Source organism: Zea mays, chromosome 2 (genome assembly GCF_902167145.1).
Source record: "Zea mays cultivar B73 chromosome 2, Zm-B73-REFERENCE-NAM-5.0, whole genome shotgun sequence".
NCBI lineage: Eukaryota > Viridiplantae > Streptophyta > Magnoliopsida > Poales > Poaceae > Zea > Zea mays.
The window spans coordinates 49,380,256-49,395,727 of record NC_050097.1 but is presented as its reverse complement, the minus strand read 5'-3'; the positions used below and the strand labels follow the sequence as shown (position 1 = coordinate 49,395,727).

The following is a 15,472-nucleotide window of genomic DNA, read 5'->3' as shown; positions in this document are numbered from 1 at the left end:
GGCACCACATGGGCGCATGGCGCTGCGCGCGCGCGCGCCCGTTCCCACGACACGGGGGAATTGGCTGGGGGCTGGCTGCCTGGCTCGCCTGTTGGCTGTTGCTGTTGGACAGGGCCGCGGACGCGGGAGAGAAAAGAGGCGGGCACGCTTTGCCTTGCCGGCTTGCCTGCCGCAACGTGACGGCTGCTGGGCTGGCTTTCTCTTCTTGGTGGGGGGCGCGGTTGCATGCCGGGTCGGCGAGGAACACGCTGACGCGCCCCTAGTCAGTGATCAGTCAGCTAGGCAGCCCTAGGTATAGGTGTACATTTGGGCCGGGCCTGATGGGCCGGCCCGAAGCACGGAAAAAAAGCACGGCCCAGACACGACACGGCCCGAAATAATTTAGTGCCGGGCCGGCACGGCCCGTTATATCGGGCCGGGTTTGGGCCGAGGTCACGGCCCATGGGCGGGCACGAGCACGACCCGTTTAAGGCGGGCACGAAAAGACCCATATAGAGGCATGAAAAGGCCCATATATTTATTAAAACACACTTCATTCCACACTTCCATATACTTGATAAAAAAACACAAAGCTAGAGATAATGCTAGTTAGATGTTTTTTGTATCTTTGAATTAGAGTGTGTGATGTAATTTTAATTTTGTTATGAACATTAGACAATAAACTGAACTTATGAACTTTGTATAGAGCTGATTATACTCTTTTTTATTCTAACAAAATGATTTATAAACGAGGTAGTCATTGCATAGCTGTGGTAACTTTAATACAAATATTAAGTTTAATTTTGTTCAAATTTATTTGTCTTATCTTTGTTTTATTATTTTTTTGAATTTAGGGCTCTAATGTGAATTTCGGGCCAAAAACTGAATTTCGGGCCAAAAATTGAATTTCGGGCCCTAATGTGAATTTCGGGCCAAAAATTGAATTTCGGGCTTTTATAATTTCGGGCCGCCCGAAATAAGCCTGGCACGTTTAAGCAATTACGGGCCGGGCCGTGGGCCGAGGGCGAGGCCCATGAGCCGGCCCGGCACGGCCCGAAATTTAAACGGGCCGAGCCGGCCCGAAATTCAAACAATACGGGCCTTTTCGGGCTTGGGCCGGGCCGGGCCAGGCGGCCCGAATGTACACCTATAGCCCTAGGCATTTAGTAGGCCTAGCTCGTAGCACGGGCCTACCTGCCAGCGGGCGCGGGTCGGCGCTCAGTTGAGCAGCCTGACGGCCGGCAGCAGACGACGCCTGCCGCTGCCGGCCATGGTACGCGTCGTCGAGCGCAGCACCGGCCACGCATGCTGCGTCGTTACTACTGTTACCAGCGGCTACATACACGGCTCCTAGTACTAGTACTACTTCCTACTCCTACTTGTTGTAGCAGCAGCATATAGCACGGTGGTCCGTGGTCAGTGGAGTAGCCACAGCCCACAGTCCACAGACAGGGCCCCGGGCGGCCAGGCCCCGTCGGTACGTACCGTCGTCCTGTCTGTCTGTGGCTCGATCTCGAGAACGAGAGGCCCCAGTCGCGCCCATGTGAGCGTGCCCAGGCTCGCTCGATGCCCGCCCGCCTCGTGGCTCAGGCCAGGCCGTGCGGGCAAGCGCCGGGGAGACAGGCCGGATCGGCATGGCCCACGCCGCGCCGCGCCGGCCCCGTCCGGGCAGCGTCGGGCGCGGGGAGGTGACAGCACGAGACGGGGCGCGTGGGTGGGGGCACTCCACGCTCGCCCGTACGGGTACGTATCAGCGCTGGCCGGGCAGGAAAGATTCGCGCTCGCGCCGTGGGTGGGGGCAGGACGGAAGATGCAGGAGCAGCGCGCGTACGGCAATGCGTGCATCGGCCTTGGCCTGGGTGGGTGGTCCGGCCGTCCGGGTGGGGGCGCCATCCGTAGCCAGCCACTCGCCCGTGAAAGCTTTTACTTCTACGGAAAGAACCGAGGCGCGGCCCGCGGGCGCCAACCTGTTCCCACCCATGTAGCCACCCCCCACCCACCCACACCACACACACACCCACCGCGCGCAGCGCAGTCCATCCATCCACGCACACGCGCACCCGTCCCTCTCGGCGCCCCTCTCCCCCCTCCTCCACTCCGCTGCTGCCTGCTTGCCTCCTCCTTGCCGCCGCGACCGCGACCGCCGTTCGCTGTCGAGGCCAGAGGAGAGGAGTGGTCAAGTCCGAGGCCACCTGCCCAGGCTCAGACCTCCCCCGCCACAACGCGAGCCGCATCGCCTCGTCTCCTCCACGCCATACACGCCCGCCTTCCCTTCCCCGGCGACCAGGACCCCTCGCCCGCGGCGCCAGCGAGCTCCCCCGGCCAGTCGTAGGCCTCCCGGAGCTCAGCACGCACGCAGGTGGGTCCAGTGAGGCCTGGTTGTGCGCGTTCCTGCGGGCGTCGTCGGGGCAGATCCATGGAACTCAGCCGCCCGCAGCGCGGATAGTACTGCACTTGTGCACCAGCCACCAGCGGATCGCCAGGACTGCCCACCTGCTGCTGCTTGTGTCGCTAGCCATTTTTCGGGCGTCTGGCTTGGAGGATATGGCCGCGGCGATGGACGCGCCCAACCCTGGAGCGGCTGCTGGCCCAGGTTCGGATTCCTGTCTCTAGCAACTAGCAGTCTAGCTGCTGAATTTTCTCGCTCCTATACTGCTGCCCTGTACTTGCAAGCTATGCCTTCTTTGAATCCGCTGCGGCTTCGCTAAAATTGGCTTGCGCGAAACTGAGGCACTCAAGTCACTGGGGCCTGGATGGGGTCGAGTTGGTTGGGTGGACTTTAGTAGTTGACTAATTTCTGTGGAGAAACGTCGCGGAATTCTCATGATTTCAGTTGGCATCAGTAAGTGGAGATTTTAGGGGAACCAACAATTTTCCTTAATATTTGGCTTGCCAACTCTCGATGATTCGTTTAGATCGTTATCTGTCAAGCGTCGACAGTGTGGTTTCATATTTTGACCACGTTTCTCCTTGTACAGAGGCATGCGTGTCACACCAAGTTCTCAAATGGGGGAAAAACTTTGGATCTGGGACCTATTACATATCTGGATCTGTTACTTTAGTGTCTGCTATATGTGGCTAGTTTAGCACCAGTATTGTTGCTTCTCGAACAGGGTATTTTGACGTGGTAGATCCATGCACTCCGGTTCAGTTTGCAACTTTGTATTCTTCGTAATGGTTCAGATAGCTCATGATTAGTATTTACAAAAATCAGAACTATACAACAGAGCAACATAACTATTTCTGTACGTTCTGTATTTGCTCTGATGACACATCGATGCGAATTAATTGCTTCTATTCAGGAATGCCTAGTGACGCCCTGTACCAGGAGCTGTGGCATGCGTGTGCTGGCCCGTTGGTCACAGTACCTAGACAAGGCGAGCGTGTCTATTACTTCCCTCAGGGCCATATGGAGCAGGTATTCACTGGTTTGATCAAACTTGTATTCTGTGGCGCCTCCGCTTGCACATGCATTTGGGGTTTCTTTTCCTCAAATTGTTCATGATTTCTTTTATAGCTCGAGGCGTCTGCACACCACCAGCAGCTTGATCAGTACTTACCGATGTTCGATCTACCACCCAAGATCCTATGCAGAGTAGTCAACGTGGAACTACGGGTCAGTGTGTTTTTTAGAATCTGTCTGATGCAACCTCCTTGCATGTGTGTTCTGTGGAATTCGTTAGTCTGGGTACTGAACTGAGAAATCTTATAATTGTGCTCAATCTTCTGAACACTGCAATTCAGGCCGAAGCTGATTCAGATGAAGTTTATGCTCAAATTATGTTGCAGCCAGAAGCTGATGTAAGTCTGCATAATTTTACTCCTGAGAATATTCAAGTGTTGCTTTCATTTCTGATTTTGGTTTGGTACTATTTCATCCCCTTTCTACATAATTACATGTACATGGATTGATTTATTTTCCTGAATATGCTTGATCAGCAAAATGAACTCACCAGCCTGGACGCTGAACCACAAGAACGTGAAAAATGCACTGCCCATTCCTTCTGCAAGACACTGACAGCTTCAGATACGAGCACTCACGGCGGGTTTTCTGTTCTTCGGAGGCATGCTGAGGAATGTCTTCCTCAGCTGGTTAGCATCAAAAGCGTTGTATGACTCAAAGAGATTTCTTGACTAGCAGATATATTACTGTCTGCAACCTTTTGTAGGACATGTCTCAAAATCCACCTTGCCAAGAACTGGTTGCCAAAGATCTCCATGGCACTGAATGGCATTTTCGGCACATTTTTCGAGGTGATTTGTGCTCTTCACTATGCTTGAAAATTCTAGCCTTTCTAGATTCGTATCTATCTCTTAATTTTGATGTAATCTGCTCCAGTATTGCCTAAGAAATATTCTGTGTAGTTCCATTTCCATTTCTTAGTCTCATGCCTGCCTTCTCATGTTTCTTTCAGGGCAACCCAAGAGGCATCTCCTTACCACCGGCTGGAGTGTCTTTGTTAGCTCAAAAAGATTGGTTTCTGGGGATGCATTCATCTTCATGAGGTACAATACCCTGAATCCCTGAGCATGATAACTGAAGAGGTTTGGTGCATTTTGCACCTGTCACTCAGCTTTTGGTTTATATTGGGGATGAACTTATATATTTATGTACTCATTATGGATTACTTTCTACTAATTATTGTTCTTCTGAATGGCAGAGGTGAAAATGGTGAGCTACGGGTTGGTGTAAGGAGGCTCATGAGACAAGTAAATAGCATGCCGTCATCTGTCATATCAAGCCACAGCATGCATCTTGGAGTATTGGCCACAGCCTCCCATGCCATCTCCACTGGAACCCTCTTTTCTGTTTTCTACAAACCAAGGTTTGATGTTGTTTTGCTTTATCTATACATATGTCTGCAGTGCACTTCTTATTAATGGATGTGCAACTGTCCTGATTTGACTGTACTTTCTGTTTGCTAATTTCACTCTGTTTCAAATTTCAAAGTCAGTTCTGTACTCTGCTTTAGTTGTAAACAAGCTTTTTGATTGTAGCTACTGCATCCATTGAGTGATGTCTTATCCCTTGCCCCTTCCTTTGCACCAAAGATACACACTATGGTTGTCCTAGTTAGCATTATCGTGTGCATGTTTTGTTTCCTTCATAATCTTGCTCGCTAAACTTTATGCTCCTTTTATGTGTTCCCAGAACTAGTCGCTCTGATTTTATTGTGAGTGTGAACAAGTACCTTGAAGCTAAGAAGCAGAAAATATCTGTTGGAATGAGGTTTAAGATGAGATTTGAAGGTGATGATGCTCCTGAAAGAAGGTATGATTTGGACTTCATCTAAACATTTTATTTATGCTGGGAGCAAAATTACATTTGTCTCTGGTTACAGGTTCAGCGGAACAATCATTGGCATCGGGAGTTTGCCGGCAATGTCAAAATCTCTGTGGGCAGATTCTGACTGGAGATCTCTAAAGGTAATGATGATTTTTTCTTTGTTAAATTAGTAGTGTGCTCTCTGCAACTGTGCAGAGTGATTCATTATATTTATTCCCATCTCCCAAATGTTAATCTAAACTGTAAGTTTTACCAGGTTCAATGGGATGAACCTTCATCCATTCTTCGTCCAGATAGAATCTCACCATGGGAAGTGGAGCCACTGGATGCAGCTAATCCACAATCCCCTCAACCTCCACTAAGGGCTAAGCGTCCACGACCCCCAGCTTCACCTTGTATGGTTTCGGAACTGCCTTCAGGTTTTGGTAAGGAGTACAGTAATATTTGTTATGAAATATGGTTCATCTTCTAGAATGCTCAGTTCATGGATACCATAAGCATTCTTGGATATGAATGTGATGTGCTCTCCTACTGTATCTGAGTTCTTGTGGCATTCATGTTAGGACTCTGGAAATCCCCAATTGAATCATCCTGTACACTCTCATTTTCGGAACCTCAACGGGCTCGAGAGTTATTTCCTTCAATCCCCACGTCAACCTTGTCATCTTCATCAAATGTCAGTTTTAATTCAAAGAATGAGCCGTCCATGCTAACCAGTCAGTTCTACTGGTCAGCAAGGCATACAAGAGCTGACTCCTGCGCTGCTAGCACCAACACAGTCGTAATTGAAAAGAAGCAAGAGCCAAGTTCTGGTGGTTGTAGATTGTTTGGAATTAATATATGCTCAGCTGAGGAAGAAGTATTACCTGAGGTTACTGCTCCAGGTGTTGGTTATGAGCAGACTGCTGCCTCTGTAGAGTTGAACTCGGATAAGCTCTCACAGCCATCTGATGTCAACAATTCTGATGCCCTAGCAGCTAGCAGTGAACGTTCACCTCTTGAATCCCAAAGCCGGCAAGTGAGGAGCTGTACCAAGGTGATTTTATATCACTACTTTTTCTCATCATGTTCTGTTCTTGCTTGTGGTTCACTGGGTAACTGATTAATGTTGTGCACACAGGTAATTATGCAAGGAATGGCAGTAGGAAGGGCTGTAGACCTGACAAAGCTTAGTGGCTACAGCGATCTTTGCCAGAAGCTGGAGGAGATGTTTGACATCCAGGGGGAGCTGGGTTCCACACTAAAGAAATGGCGGGTCATTTTCACTGATGATGAGGATGACATGATGCTTGTTGGAGATGATCCTTGGGAGTAAGAACCCTTTGTCTCTGTATTAACGAGTGCATGTTTTCCATTATTGGAAGTCCTAATCCCTGTGCAATGCATCTTCCTTCAGTGAGTTTTGCAGGATGGTGAAAAGGATTTACATTTACACATACGAGGAGGCAAAGAAGCTGACATCCAAGTCAAAGTTACCGGTTAGCAGTGACAGCAGCAAGCTGAGCGCTGCGAACTCACTGTCTGAATGACTATGAACAAAAACTGCAGAGTGCTAACGTCCCTCTAATTTTGTTATTTCCATCATTTGATTATGGGGGTGAATGCTCACGGTTGCTCCGTGGGCTGAAGTTGTGGTTGGCATTCAACTGCCTTGAGTTTTGGAGGCTTTTGGACTGCCTTGCCAGCATGAGCCTCCTGGAAGAGGCACCCTGGCATCTGCGTGCCATTTCCCATTTGTTCGTGCCGTTTGGTAGGAGTATCCATTGGCTTATTTAGCAGGTCCCTGGTTTGAAGAAAGAAGCGGTCAGCTGCAAGATGGACGGTGCCTTGCCTCTTCTTCGACTACTTAGCTAGTAATTAGGACTATGTATGTAATGAATGTATATAGTGCCATTAAGACGCCCATGCCCTGGTATTGAGGTCCCGGCATTTGTATGAATCAATTGTTCGGAAATTGTTACCTTTAGCAGCAACGAACCTGAGGGTGTAGGGTGGCCAGGTGGGAGAAGTTGTATGTTTCTTTCAGTAACAATCTTTGTGCAAGTGATCTGTATATAGTCTACTGTTTTAATAAGCAATGTTGTGCAACTTGCGCTCCTACACCCTACAGTACAGTGGGGCTTTTCTTGTGCTTACTGTTCGCTTGATGACTGTCTACATTTGGCTGTGCCTTTTTGTTGCCCGAGGAGCGGGAAGCAGTGTGCTCTGTGGCTTCATCAGTCCAAAATCGTATCAGAATCCAGAACCATTTTGATGAGTTGCTTACTGCTACTGCCTACTGGTGGCGGTAGGGCAGTTCACAGCATACACAGCAACGGATGGTATTGGTACCGTGCAGAGCGGTACAATGTAGAGCTGCGATGCCACACAGCGCACGACACCAAAGCTTCCCACAAAGGTCCGTCAATCTTGAAACAATGCAGGCATACTGTATATATGGGCATGACGACCACCGCGCGCTACAAAGAACATTAGGCTATCTCCAACATGCCTAATCTCCAACAGTTGTCTTATCTCATCTTCTAAACTTTACTTTATAAATAGTGTTGTATACTATGCAAAACAGTGTTTATATGGCCAAATACACGATTGCCCGGACACAACTTTATCTGTGTTAGATTATCCGTCCCCTTTGTAATGGGCCAGGCCCAATACCTAAGTCTATTAATACCACACCCAACCCTGATTAGGGTTAGGGTTTCCCATTCCAACTTGGTATCAGAGCCAAAATTTTTCTTTCTCTCTTCCCTCAACAAGCTTTCTCCTTGCTCCACTCGCTGCCTCTTCCTCGGCTACTCCTCTGACCACAAGGGGTATCGGTGCCTGGACCTCACCTCCCACCGCATCATCATCTCTCGTCACGTCGTCTTCGACGAAAATATGTTTCCCCTTGCAGGCTCCACCCCACCCACCGATCTTGACTCACTCCTCGAGTCCGACCCGGTTCCCCCCACCCCCGGCGCCCCGTCTTGCGCCGTTACCTATTCCTCGTGCTGCCACGGCGCCCCGTCGACCCCGCCTGCGCCACGCGCGGCCCCGTCGACCCCGCCTGCGCCACGCGCGGCCCCGTCGAGCGCGCCTGCGCCACGCGCGGCCCCGTCGACCCCGCCTGCGCCACGCGCGGCCCCGTCGACCCCGGCTCGCTTCGCCAACCCCGCGCTCGTCTACCACTGTCGCGGCCACGCCACTACCTCGGTGCCCCCCGACTCGGGCCCATCGACGAGCGCGACCCGCTTCGCTGACCCAGCCGTCGTCTATCACCGCCGCGAGCCGGCCACCCCCGCCGCTCTCGACGTTCCGGCGGTCCGCTCCGAACCGTCCGTCTACCACCCGGTCGCCATCCACCGCGACCCCGGACACGTCCACCCGATGGTGACTCGGCGCGCCGCTGGCGTTCTTCGCCCCGTCGACCGGCTGATCCTGGCAGCTGATACGTCCAACACTCCACCCGACGCTTCCCCGGTGCCCTCCATTCGCACTGCCCTCGCCGACCCACATTGGCGTCGTGCTATGGAGGAGGAGTACGCGGCCCTCTTGGCCAACCACACCTGGGACCTGGTGCCGTGTCCACCAGGCACCAACGTGGTCACCGGCAAGTGGCTTTTTCGCCACAAGCTGACCTCGGATGACTCCCTCGACCGCTACAAGGCCCATTGGGTCCTTCGGGGCTTCACACAGCGCCCCGGAGTGGACTACGACGAAACCTTCAGCCCCGTCGTCAAGTTCGCCACTGTTCGCGCCGTCCTCTCCCTCGCCCTCTCTCGCGACTGGGCGATCCATCAGCTCGATGTCAAGAATGCCTTCCTCCATGGCACTCTGACGGAGACTGTCTACTGCAGCCAGCCCACCGGCTTCGTCGACGCTGACCGTCCGGATCTGGTCTGCCGGCTAAACCGGTCCCTGTACGGCCTCAAGCAGGCGCCACGGGCATGGTACAGTCACTTCGCCTCCTACCTGGCCTCCATTGGCTTCGTCGAGGCCAAGTCGGACACGTCCCTGTTCATCTACCGGCGCGGCGACGACACCGTCTACCTCCTGCTCTACGTTGACGACATTGTGCTCACGGCATCCACCGCCGACCTTCTACACCGCACGATCGTCGCCCTTCAGCGGGAGTTCGCAATGAAGGACCTGGGGCCCCTACACCACTTCCTCGGCATCACCGCCGAGCGCCGGCCTCAGGGTCTCTTCCTCCACCAGCGCCAGTACGCCATCGACATCCTGGAGCGGGCTGGCATGTCTGACTGCAAGCCCTGCTCCACGCCTGTCGACACTCAGGCGAAGCTCTCTGAGGATGACGGGCCTCCGGTCGCCGACGCGACGTCCTATCGGAGCCTGACCGGCGCGCTCCAGTACCTCACCTTCTCCAGGCCCGACATTGCATACGCCGTCCAGCAGGTGTGCCTGCATATGCACACTCCGCGGGAGCCCCATCTCACCGCGCTCAAGCGGATTCTGCGCTACCTCCGCGGCTCCCTCGACTACGGCCTCCTTCTCCGACCATCCCCGACGTCGGAGCTCGTGGTCTACACCGACGCTGACTGGGCTGGCTGTCCCGACACGCGTCGGTCCACCTCAGGTTACGCCGTGTTCCTGGGCGCCAACCTCGTCTCTTGGGCTGCCAAGCGTCAGCCCGTCGTCTCTCGCTCCAGTGCTGAGGCCGAGTACCGTGCTGTGGCCAACGGCGTGGCAGAGGCCTCCTGGCTGCGCCAGCTCCTCCACGAGCTCCACAGTCCCCTCCAGCGCGCCACCCTCGTCTACTGCGACAACGTCAGCGCGGTCTACCTCTCCACCAACCCCGTGCAGCATCAGCGCACGAAGCATGTGGAGATCGACCTGCACTTCGTCCGCGAGCGTGTCGCTGCCGGTGACGTTCGGGTTCTCAGCGTCCCCACCACGCTGCAGTTCGCCGATATCTTCACCAAGGGGTTACCGTCGAGTGTATTTTTAGACTTTCGTTCCAGTCTCAACGTCTGTACAGGATAGAGTTGTGACTGCGGGGGGGTGTTAGATTATCCGTCCCCTTTGTAATGGGCCAAGCCCAATACCTAAGTCTATTAATACCACACCCAACCCTGATTAGGGTTAGGGTTTCCCATTCCAACTATCTGCAGGGAAAAACAAAAATCAGGCTGCAGCAGAAATCTGTAGCTTGTGAACGCTGATAAGCTGGCCGATAAGGTGGCAGTGAGCTAACAGACCGATCATATCTTGTTTGTATACTCTTGTATTCATTTTAATCCATATACATTAAAGTGGATTAGGGTGAAATTTAAATTAATTTACACTCCAATACAACTTAATACACCTGGATTAAGGTGGATACGAGAGTACCCAAACAAGACCTCAGGAAGGGAGAGGAACGAAGAAATCAAATTGCGGGTAATAGAGGTGTAGATGGTATGGATTATCCATCCGTATTCAAATTCGATCCATGTAAGAGAGCTGAGATTTGGTCTGTATCAAGTTTAGGTACTCATTATCCAATCCGTATATAATCTCTATCTATAACCGTATTCTCAAAGTTGGATATTTAATATGTCGATATTTATCAAATCTTATCTAACACAATTTGATAATATCCGTATCTGATTTGAATTCAAAGTGAAAAATATGAAAACAAATATGAAATGAGTAATATCCGTTTATATCGGATTCGATTACACCCGTAGTGTGTAACGAGATGCTAGACAATTTAGATTAGCAGACCTTAGGACAGCTGTACATGAAGTGCCAAGCCCAAACAATGGCTGCAAGGGCCACTAGAGTGTACACTCCAACCGCGTTAGCTCCGCCTTGAATTCGTTGCTGAGACGTGGCAACGGTGACCTTGCGTCCTAAAATAGTATTTATAGAGCGGTGGTGGACGTATGATGAAAATTCATGAGAGGCCAAGAAAACCACGTGACAAAATTAACTACGACCGAAAACTAGTGTTACATAGAATCTTAAGTTTTACTAGGTGTGTGCCCGTGCGTTGCAACGAGAATATATAATATCATTGATAATTTATGTATGTTGTGGATGAACATCAACACATATCTAATCGGATCTTCTTCTTCCTTGGGGATTTAGAGAAAAGCCTGTTCGGAAGTCAAACATATTAAGACCTGATCATGTGCTGCCCTTGTGTCTCTGATCATCATCAGCACACTGTTCGACGCTTGTATGAGTCTTGTTAATTTGCATGTCTCGTGCATAGTCTCTCAACCATCAATTCACTATGGTATACAGAATCCGTGTGACAGACATTATCAAATTCACATAAATTATTTTAAAGAGTCAATATAGAGTTTTATATGATAGAGAAATACACGTGGATTAAAAAATGCTAAACAAAAGATCTAAAATATAACAGTTCGATCAAGTTGCATAAGATGTACAATTTTTCCAACTGCTTCTGCATTTGGAAGTCCACCTTTCTATGTTATCTTTGCTATTTCTGACTTAATAGAATCCAAATAGTATTGAACACTAAGAAAAATACAAAATGAGATGGAGTTGTGTTGACTGAAAAACATATGTATGTAGCATTTGGAATAAAAAAAATACACTTTAAGTATTCAAGTACCAGATAATGCCAGCCAAGGGATTAATGCCACAGAGCAAAGTACAAAATCCATGACGAGATATTTCATAATAGATTTAAAAAAGGAAGGCTCTTGCTTAAAATATGAGGCCTTAATCTTAAAATGTGTATCTGTGATATTGAACGGGTCACCACCAATGCCTACACAAGTTGACTGCCCTAAACCAACAGCTGTTGTTTGAAACACTCGTCAACAGAAATCAGACATGCATTAACCAAACATAGTCAGGTGCTCGTGCGTTGCCACGACTCACAAATTATTAATCTTTATTTTTGCATAATTTTAGATTTTTTACCGTTTAAATGTGGGAGAGGAGAGAGAGGTGAAGGGAATAGTAGAGATAAGATATATAAGAAATAGAGATCCGCACCAAGAACATAAACACAAATTAATTAGCATATTCTTGATAAGGCATGAAGGGAGATTTGAAGAATTACTGGGCATTCTTCACCAAAACAGGTTCTAAGGAATGAACCACCTCCTGAATCGACTGTATATATTCAGCTTCATGGGGATCCCTCCTTAGGACACATTCAATTATTGATGCTGCTATTTTCGATAAAGTTGGAATGGACCATTACAAAACGCAGACTAAAAGAAATGAGCAAGGTCATATATCATATAGTTGTTGGATCGTTGCAAGGGATATAAAATAATACAATCATTTTGGTTTGATAGAAAATGGAGCACACTGGGATAGAGGGCATAAAGAAAGTGAAAGCACAGATGATAACACCACATAAATAACAACAACTTTAAGGCAAACTGGTTATTCTACTTCAAGCTGAAAACAAAAATGGAATATATAAATAACGATAATTTTAAGGTGAACTGGTAATTCCACTTCAAAAAGGAAATAAAACTGGAATATCTGCTTCATGCTATGTTCATTTTCTAGTAGAATATGAAGCAATTTCCAACTATGTACCAGCAGTACAGGATGAAGTAATAGATATGGTCATATTAGCATTTATCTCTTTAATTGGACATTAGTTATAGCAATTACCTGTTATTGGACATGAATATGCTACACGCGTACAGAGAACAGAATAAAACATGTGATATCTTGAAAACCATGTTATCTACTTCTCACAATGCAGCAATACACAATTAAAACTGAGTGTTAATATATTTCCTGAAAAAAATTTATTACACATTGACTGGTCCTTAAAACTGTCCCCATGTGAAATTTGAGTATATCTGTGGAAGCTGGGTCAACAAGCCGAAAACACCAACCTTTACCTTTGACATAGACTGACCCCTCAATATTGGGAGTGAGAGCAGACCTCCAAGATCAATGTCCCTCTTAAGGAACCGATGAGGATTAAACTGGTCAACATCATCACCCCAAACAGAAGCATCCATTTGCACGAGATGCAGAGGAACTACTAATATTGATCGCGCTGGCACAGTAACACCTAAGCCAAGAGTCAAATTTGCACTCAAGGAAAATGAAATCCAAAGTGAGTCAAAATGGAAAACATACGGCAATTAAAACATGCCTACAGGTGACACACGGGTTTCTCTTGCAGCTAGATGTACAGAGTACAGACCAATCAAAATCAAACTTCAAACTTCAAACATCATGAATTCATGATCTCAACACACACAAATTCAGGATTGGCGAAGGCATTCAAATAGATTCCTCAAATGTCGATCAATCCTCTTGGCTGCTGAACGGGAAACAGGCTTACACCTTTTCCTAAATTGATTTTGGTGGTTGAATTGCCCAACACAAATAATTAGACTAACTAGTTTGATCTAGATTATGAGTTCTATAGGTGCCAAAGGTTCACAACAAACCAATAAAAAGACCAAAAAAGGATTCAAATATAGAGAGCAAATGTCAGCCGAAGTGTGCCCTGGTCTGGCGCACCGGATTGTCCGGTGTGCCACCGGACAGTGTCCGGTGCACCAGGGACTCCAACTCCAAACTGCTCACCTTCGGGAATTCTGGAGGCCACTACGCTATAATTCACCGGACTGTCCGGTGTAGCACCGGACAGTGTCCGGTGGCGCACCGGACTGTCTAGTGTGCCAGTGGAGCAACGACTACTTCGCGCCAACGGTCGTCTGCAGAAGGCATTAAATGTGCTACAGTGCGCGCCAGAGTTAGAGCAGAGACAGATGGCGCATCGGACACTGAACAGTGCCTGTCCGGTGCACCACCGGACTGTCCGGTGGGCCAGAAGACAGAAGCTCCAACGGTCGGAATCCAACGGCCAGGTGACGTGGCAGGCGCACCGGACAGTGTCCGGTGGCGCACCAGACTGTCCGGTGCGCCATGCGACAGCAACCTTCACCAAACGGCTAGTTTGGTGGTTGGGGCTATAAATACCCCAACCACCCACCATTCATTGCATCCAAGTTTTCTGACTTCCCACACCTTACAAGAGCTATAGCATTCAATACAAGACACACCAAAGAGATCAAATCCTCTCCCAAGTCCTTAGTTCATTCCAAATCAAATAGTGACTTGTGAGAGAGTGACTTGTGTTCATTTGAGCTCTTGCGCTTGGATTGCTTCTTTTTCTCATTCTTTTTTGTGATCAACTCAATTGTAACCGAGGCAAGAGACACCAATTGTGTGGTGGTCCTTGCGGGGACTTTGTGTCCCGTTTGATTGAGAAGAGAAGCTCACTCGGTCTAAGTGACCGTTTGAGAGAGGGAAAGGGTTGAAAGAGACCCGGTCTTTGTGACCACCTCAACGGGGAGTAGGTTTGCAAGAACCGAACCTCGGTAAAACAAATCCTTGTATCTCGCTCTTTATTTGCTTGCGATTTGTTTCTCACCCTCTCTCTCGGACTCGTTCATATTTCTAACGCTAACCCGGCTTGTAGTTGTGCTTAAGTTTATAAATTTCAGATTCGCCCTATTCACCCCCCTCTAGGTGACTTTCAATTGGTATCAGAACCCGGTGCTTCATTAGAGCTTAACCGCTCGAAGTGATGTCGGGAGATCACACCAAGAAGATGGTGATCGGCGGTGAGAAGTCCGCTACAAGCCACGGGAAGGCTCCATCAAGGGAGTCCGCCAACAAAAATAAGGATGGATCCCCTTCACGCATTTGATCGCACAAGAGTGGCGAGAAGAAGAAAATGAAGAAAGTGGTCTACTACGAGACCGATTCTTCCTCGCCCTCTACATCCGGATCCGACGCCGCGTCCATCACTTCTAAGCGCCAAGAGCGCAAGAAGTATAGTAAGATCCCCCTATGCTATCCTCGCATTTCTAAGCATACTCCATTACTTTCCGTCCCATTAGGCAAACCACCGACATTTGACGGTGAAGATTATTCTAGGTGTAGTGATATGATGAGATATCACATAACCTCACTCCACAAAAGCATATGAGATGTTGTTGAGTTTGGTGTACAGGTACCATCCGTAGGGGATGAAGATTATGATGAGGACGAGGTGGCCCAAATCATGCACTTCAACTCCCAAGCCACCACTATACTCCTCACCTCTCTAAGTCGAGAGGAGTATAACAAGGTGCAAGGATTGAAGAGTGCCAAGGAGATTTGGGACGTACTCAAGACCACGCACAAAGGAGATGAGGTGACCAAGATCACCAAGCGGGAGACGATCGAGGGGGAGCTCGGTCGCTTTCGGCT

At 49.1% G+C, this 15,472-nt stretch overlaps 1 protein-coding gene across 1 annotated transcript; it reads left to right on the top strand.

Annotated features, from left to right (window-relative positions):
* The first annotated feature begins 1,840 nt into the window (after positions 1-1,840).
* Positions 1,841-7,393, top strand: LOC103646418 (auxin response factor 9). The gene is made up of 14 exons (XM_008671153.3): positions 1,841-2,572; positions 3,282-3,397; positions 3,497-3,595; positions 3,724-3,780; positions 3,919-4,071; positions 4,149-4,233; positions 4,395-4,485; positions 4,641-4,805; positions 5,132-5,251; positions 5,322-5,406; positions 5,523-5,691; positions 5,830-6,302; positions 6,387-6,577; positions 6,663-7,393. The coding sequence occupies exons 1-14, from the start codon at positions 2,524-2,526 to the stop codon at positions 6,793-6,795; spliced, it is 1,986 nt and encodes a 661-aa protein (XP_008669375.1). The 5' UTR covers positions 1,841-2,523; the 3' UTR covers positions 6,796-7,393.
* The last annotated feature ends 8,079 nt before the right edge of the window (positions 7,394-15,472 follow it).

What these genes read in the sequence shown, in the direction of transcription:
- LOC103646418 (XM_008671153.3), top strand. Translation starts at nt 2,524, where the DNA reads ATGGCCGCGGCGATGGACGCGCCCAACCCTGGAGCGGCTGCTGGCCCA. An exon ending in TTTTCGGCACATTTTTCGAG is followed by an intron (nt 4,234 to 4,394) that starts GTGATTTGTGCT and finishes TGTTTCTTTCAG; the next exon opens with GGCAACCCAAGAGGCATCTC. An exon ending in CTGACTGGAGATCTCTAAAG is followed by an intron (nt 5,407 to 5,522) that starts GTAATGATGATT and finishes AAGTTTTACCAG; the next exon opens with GTTCAATGGGATGAACCTTC.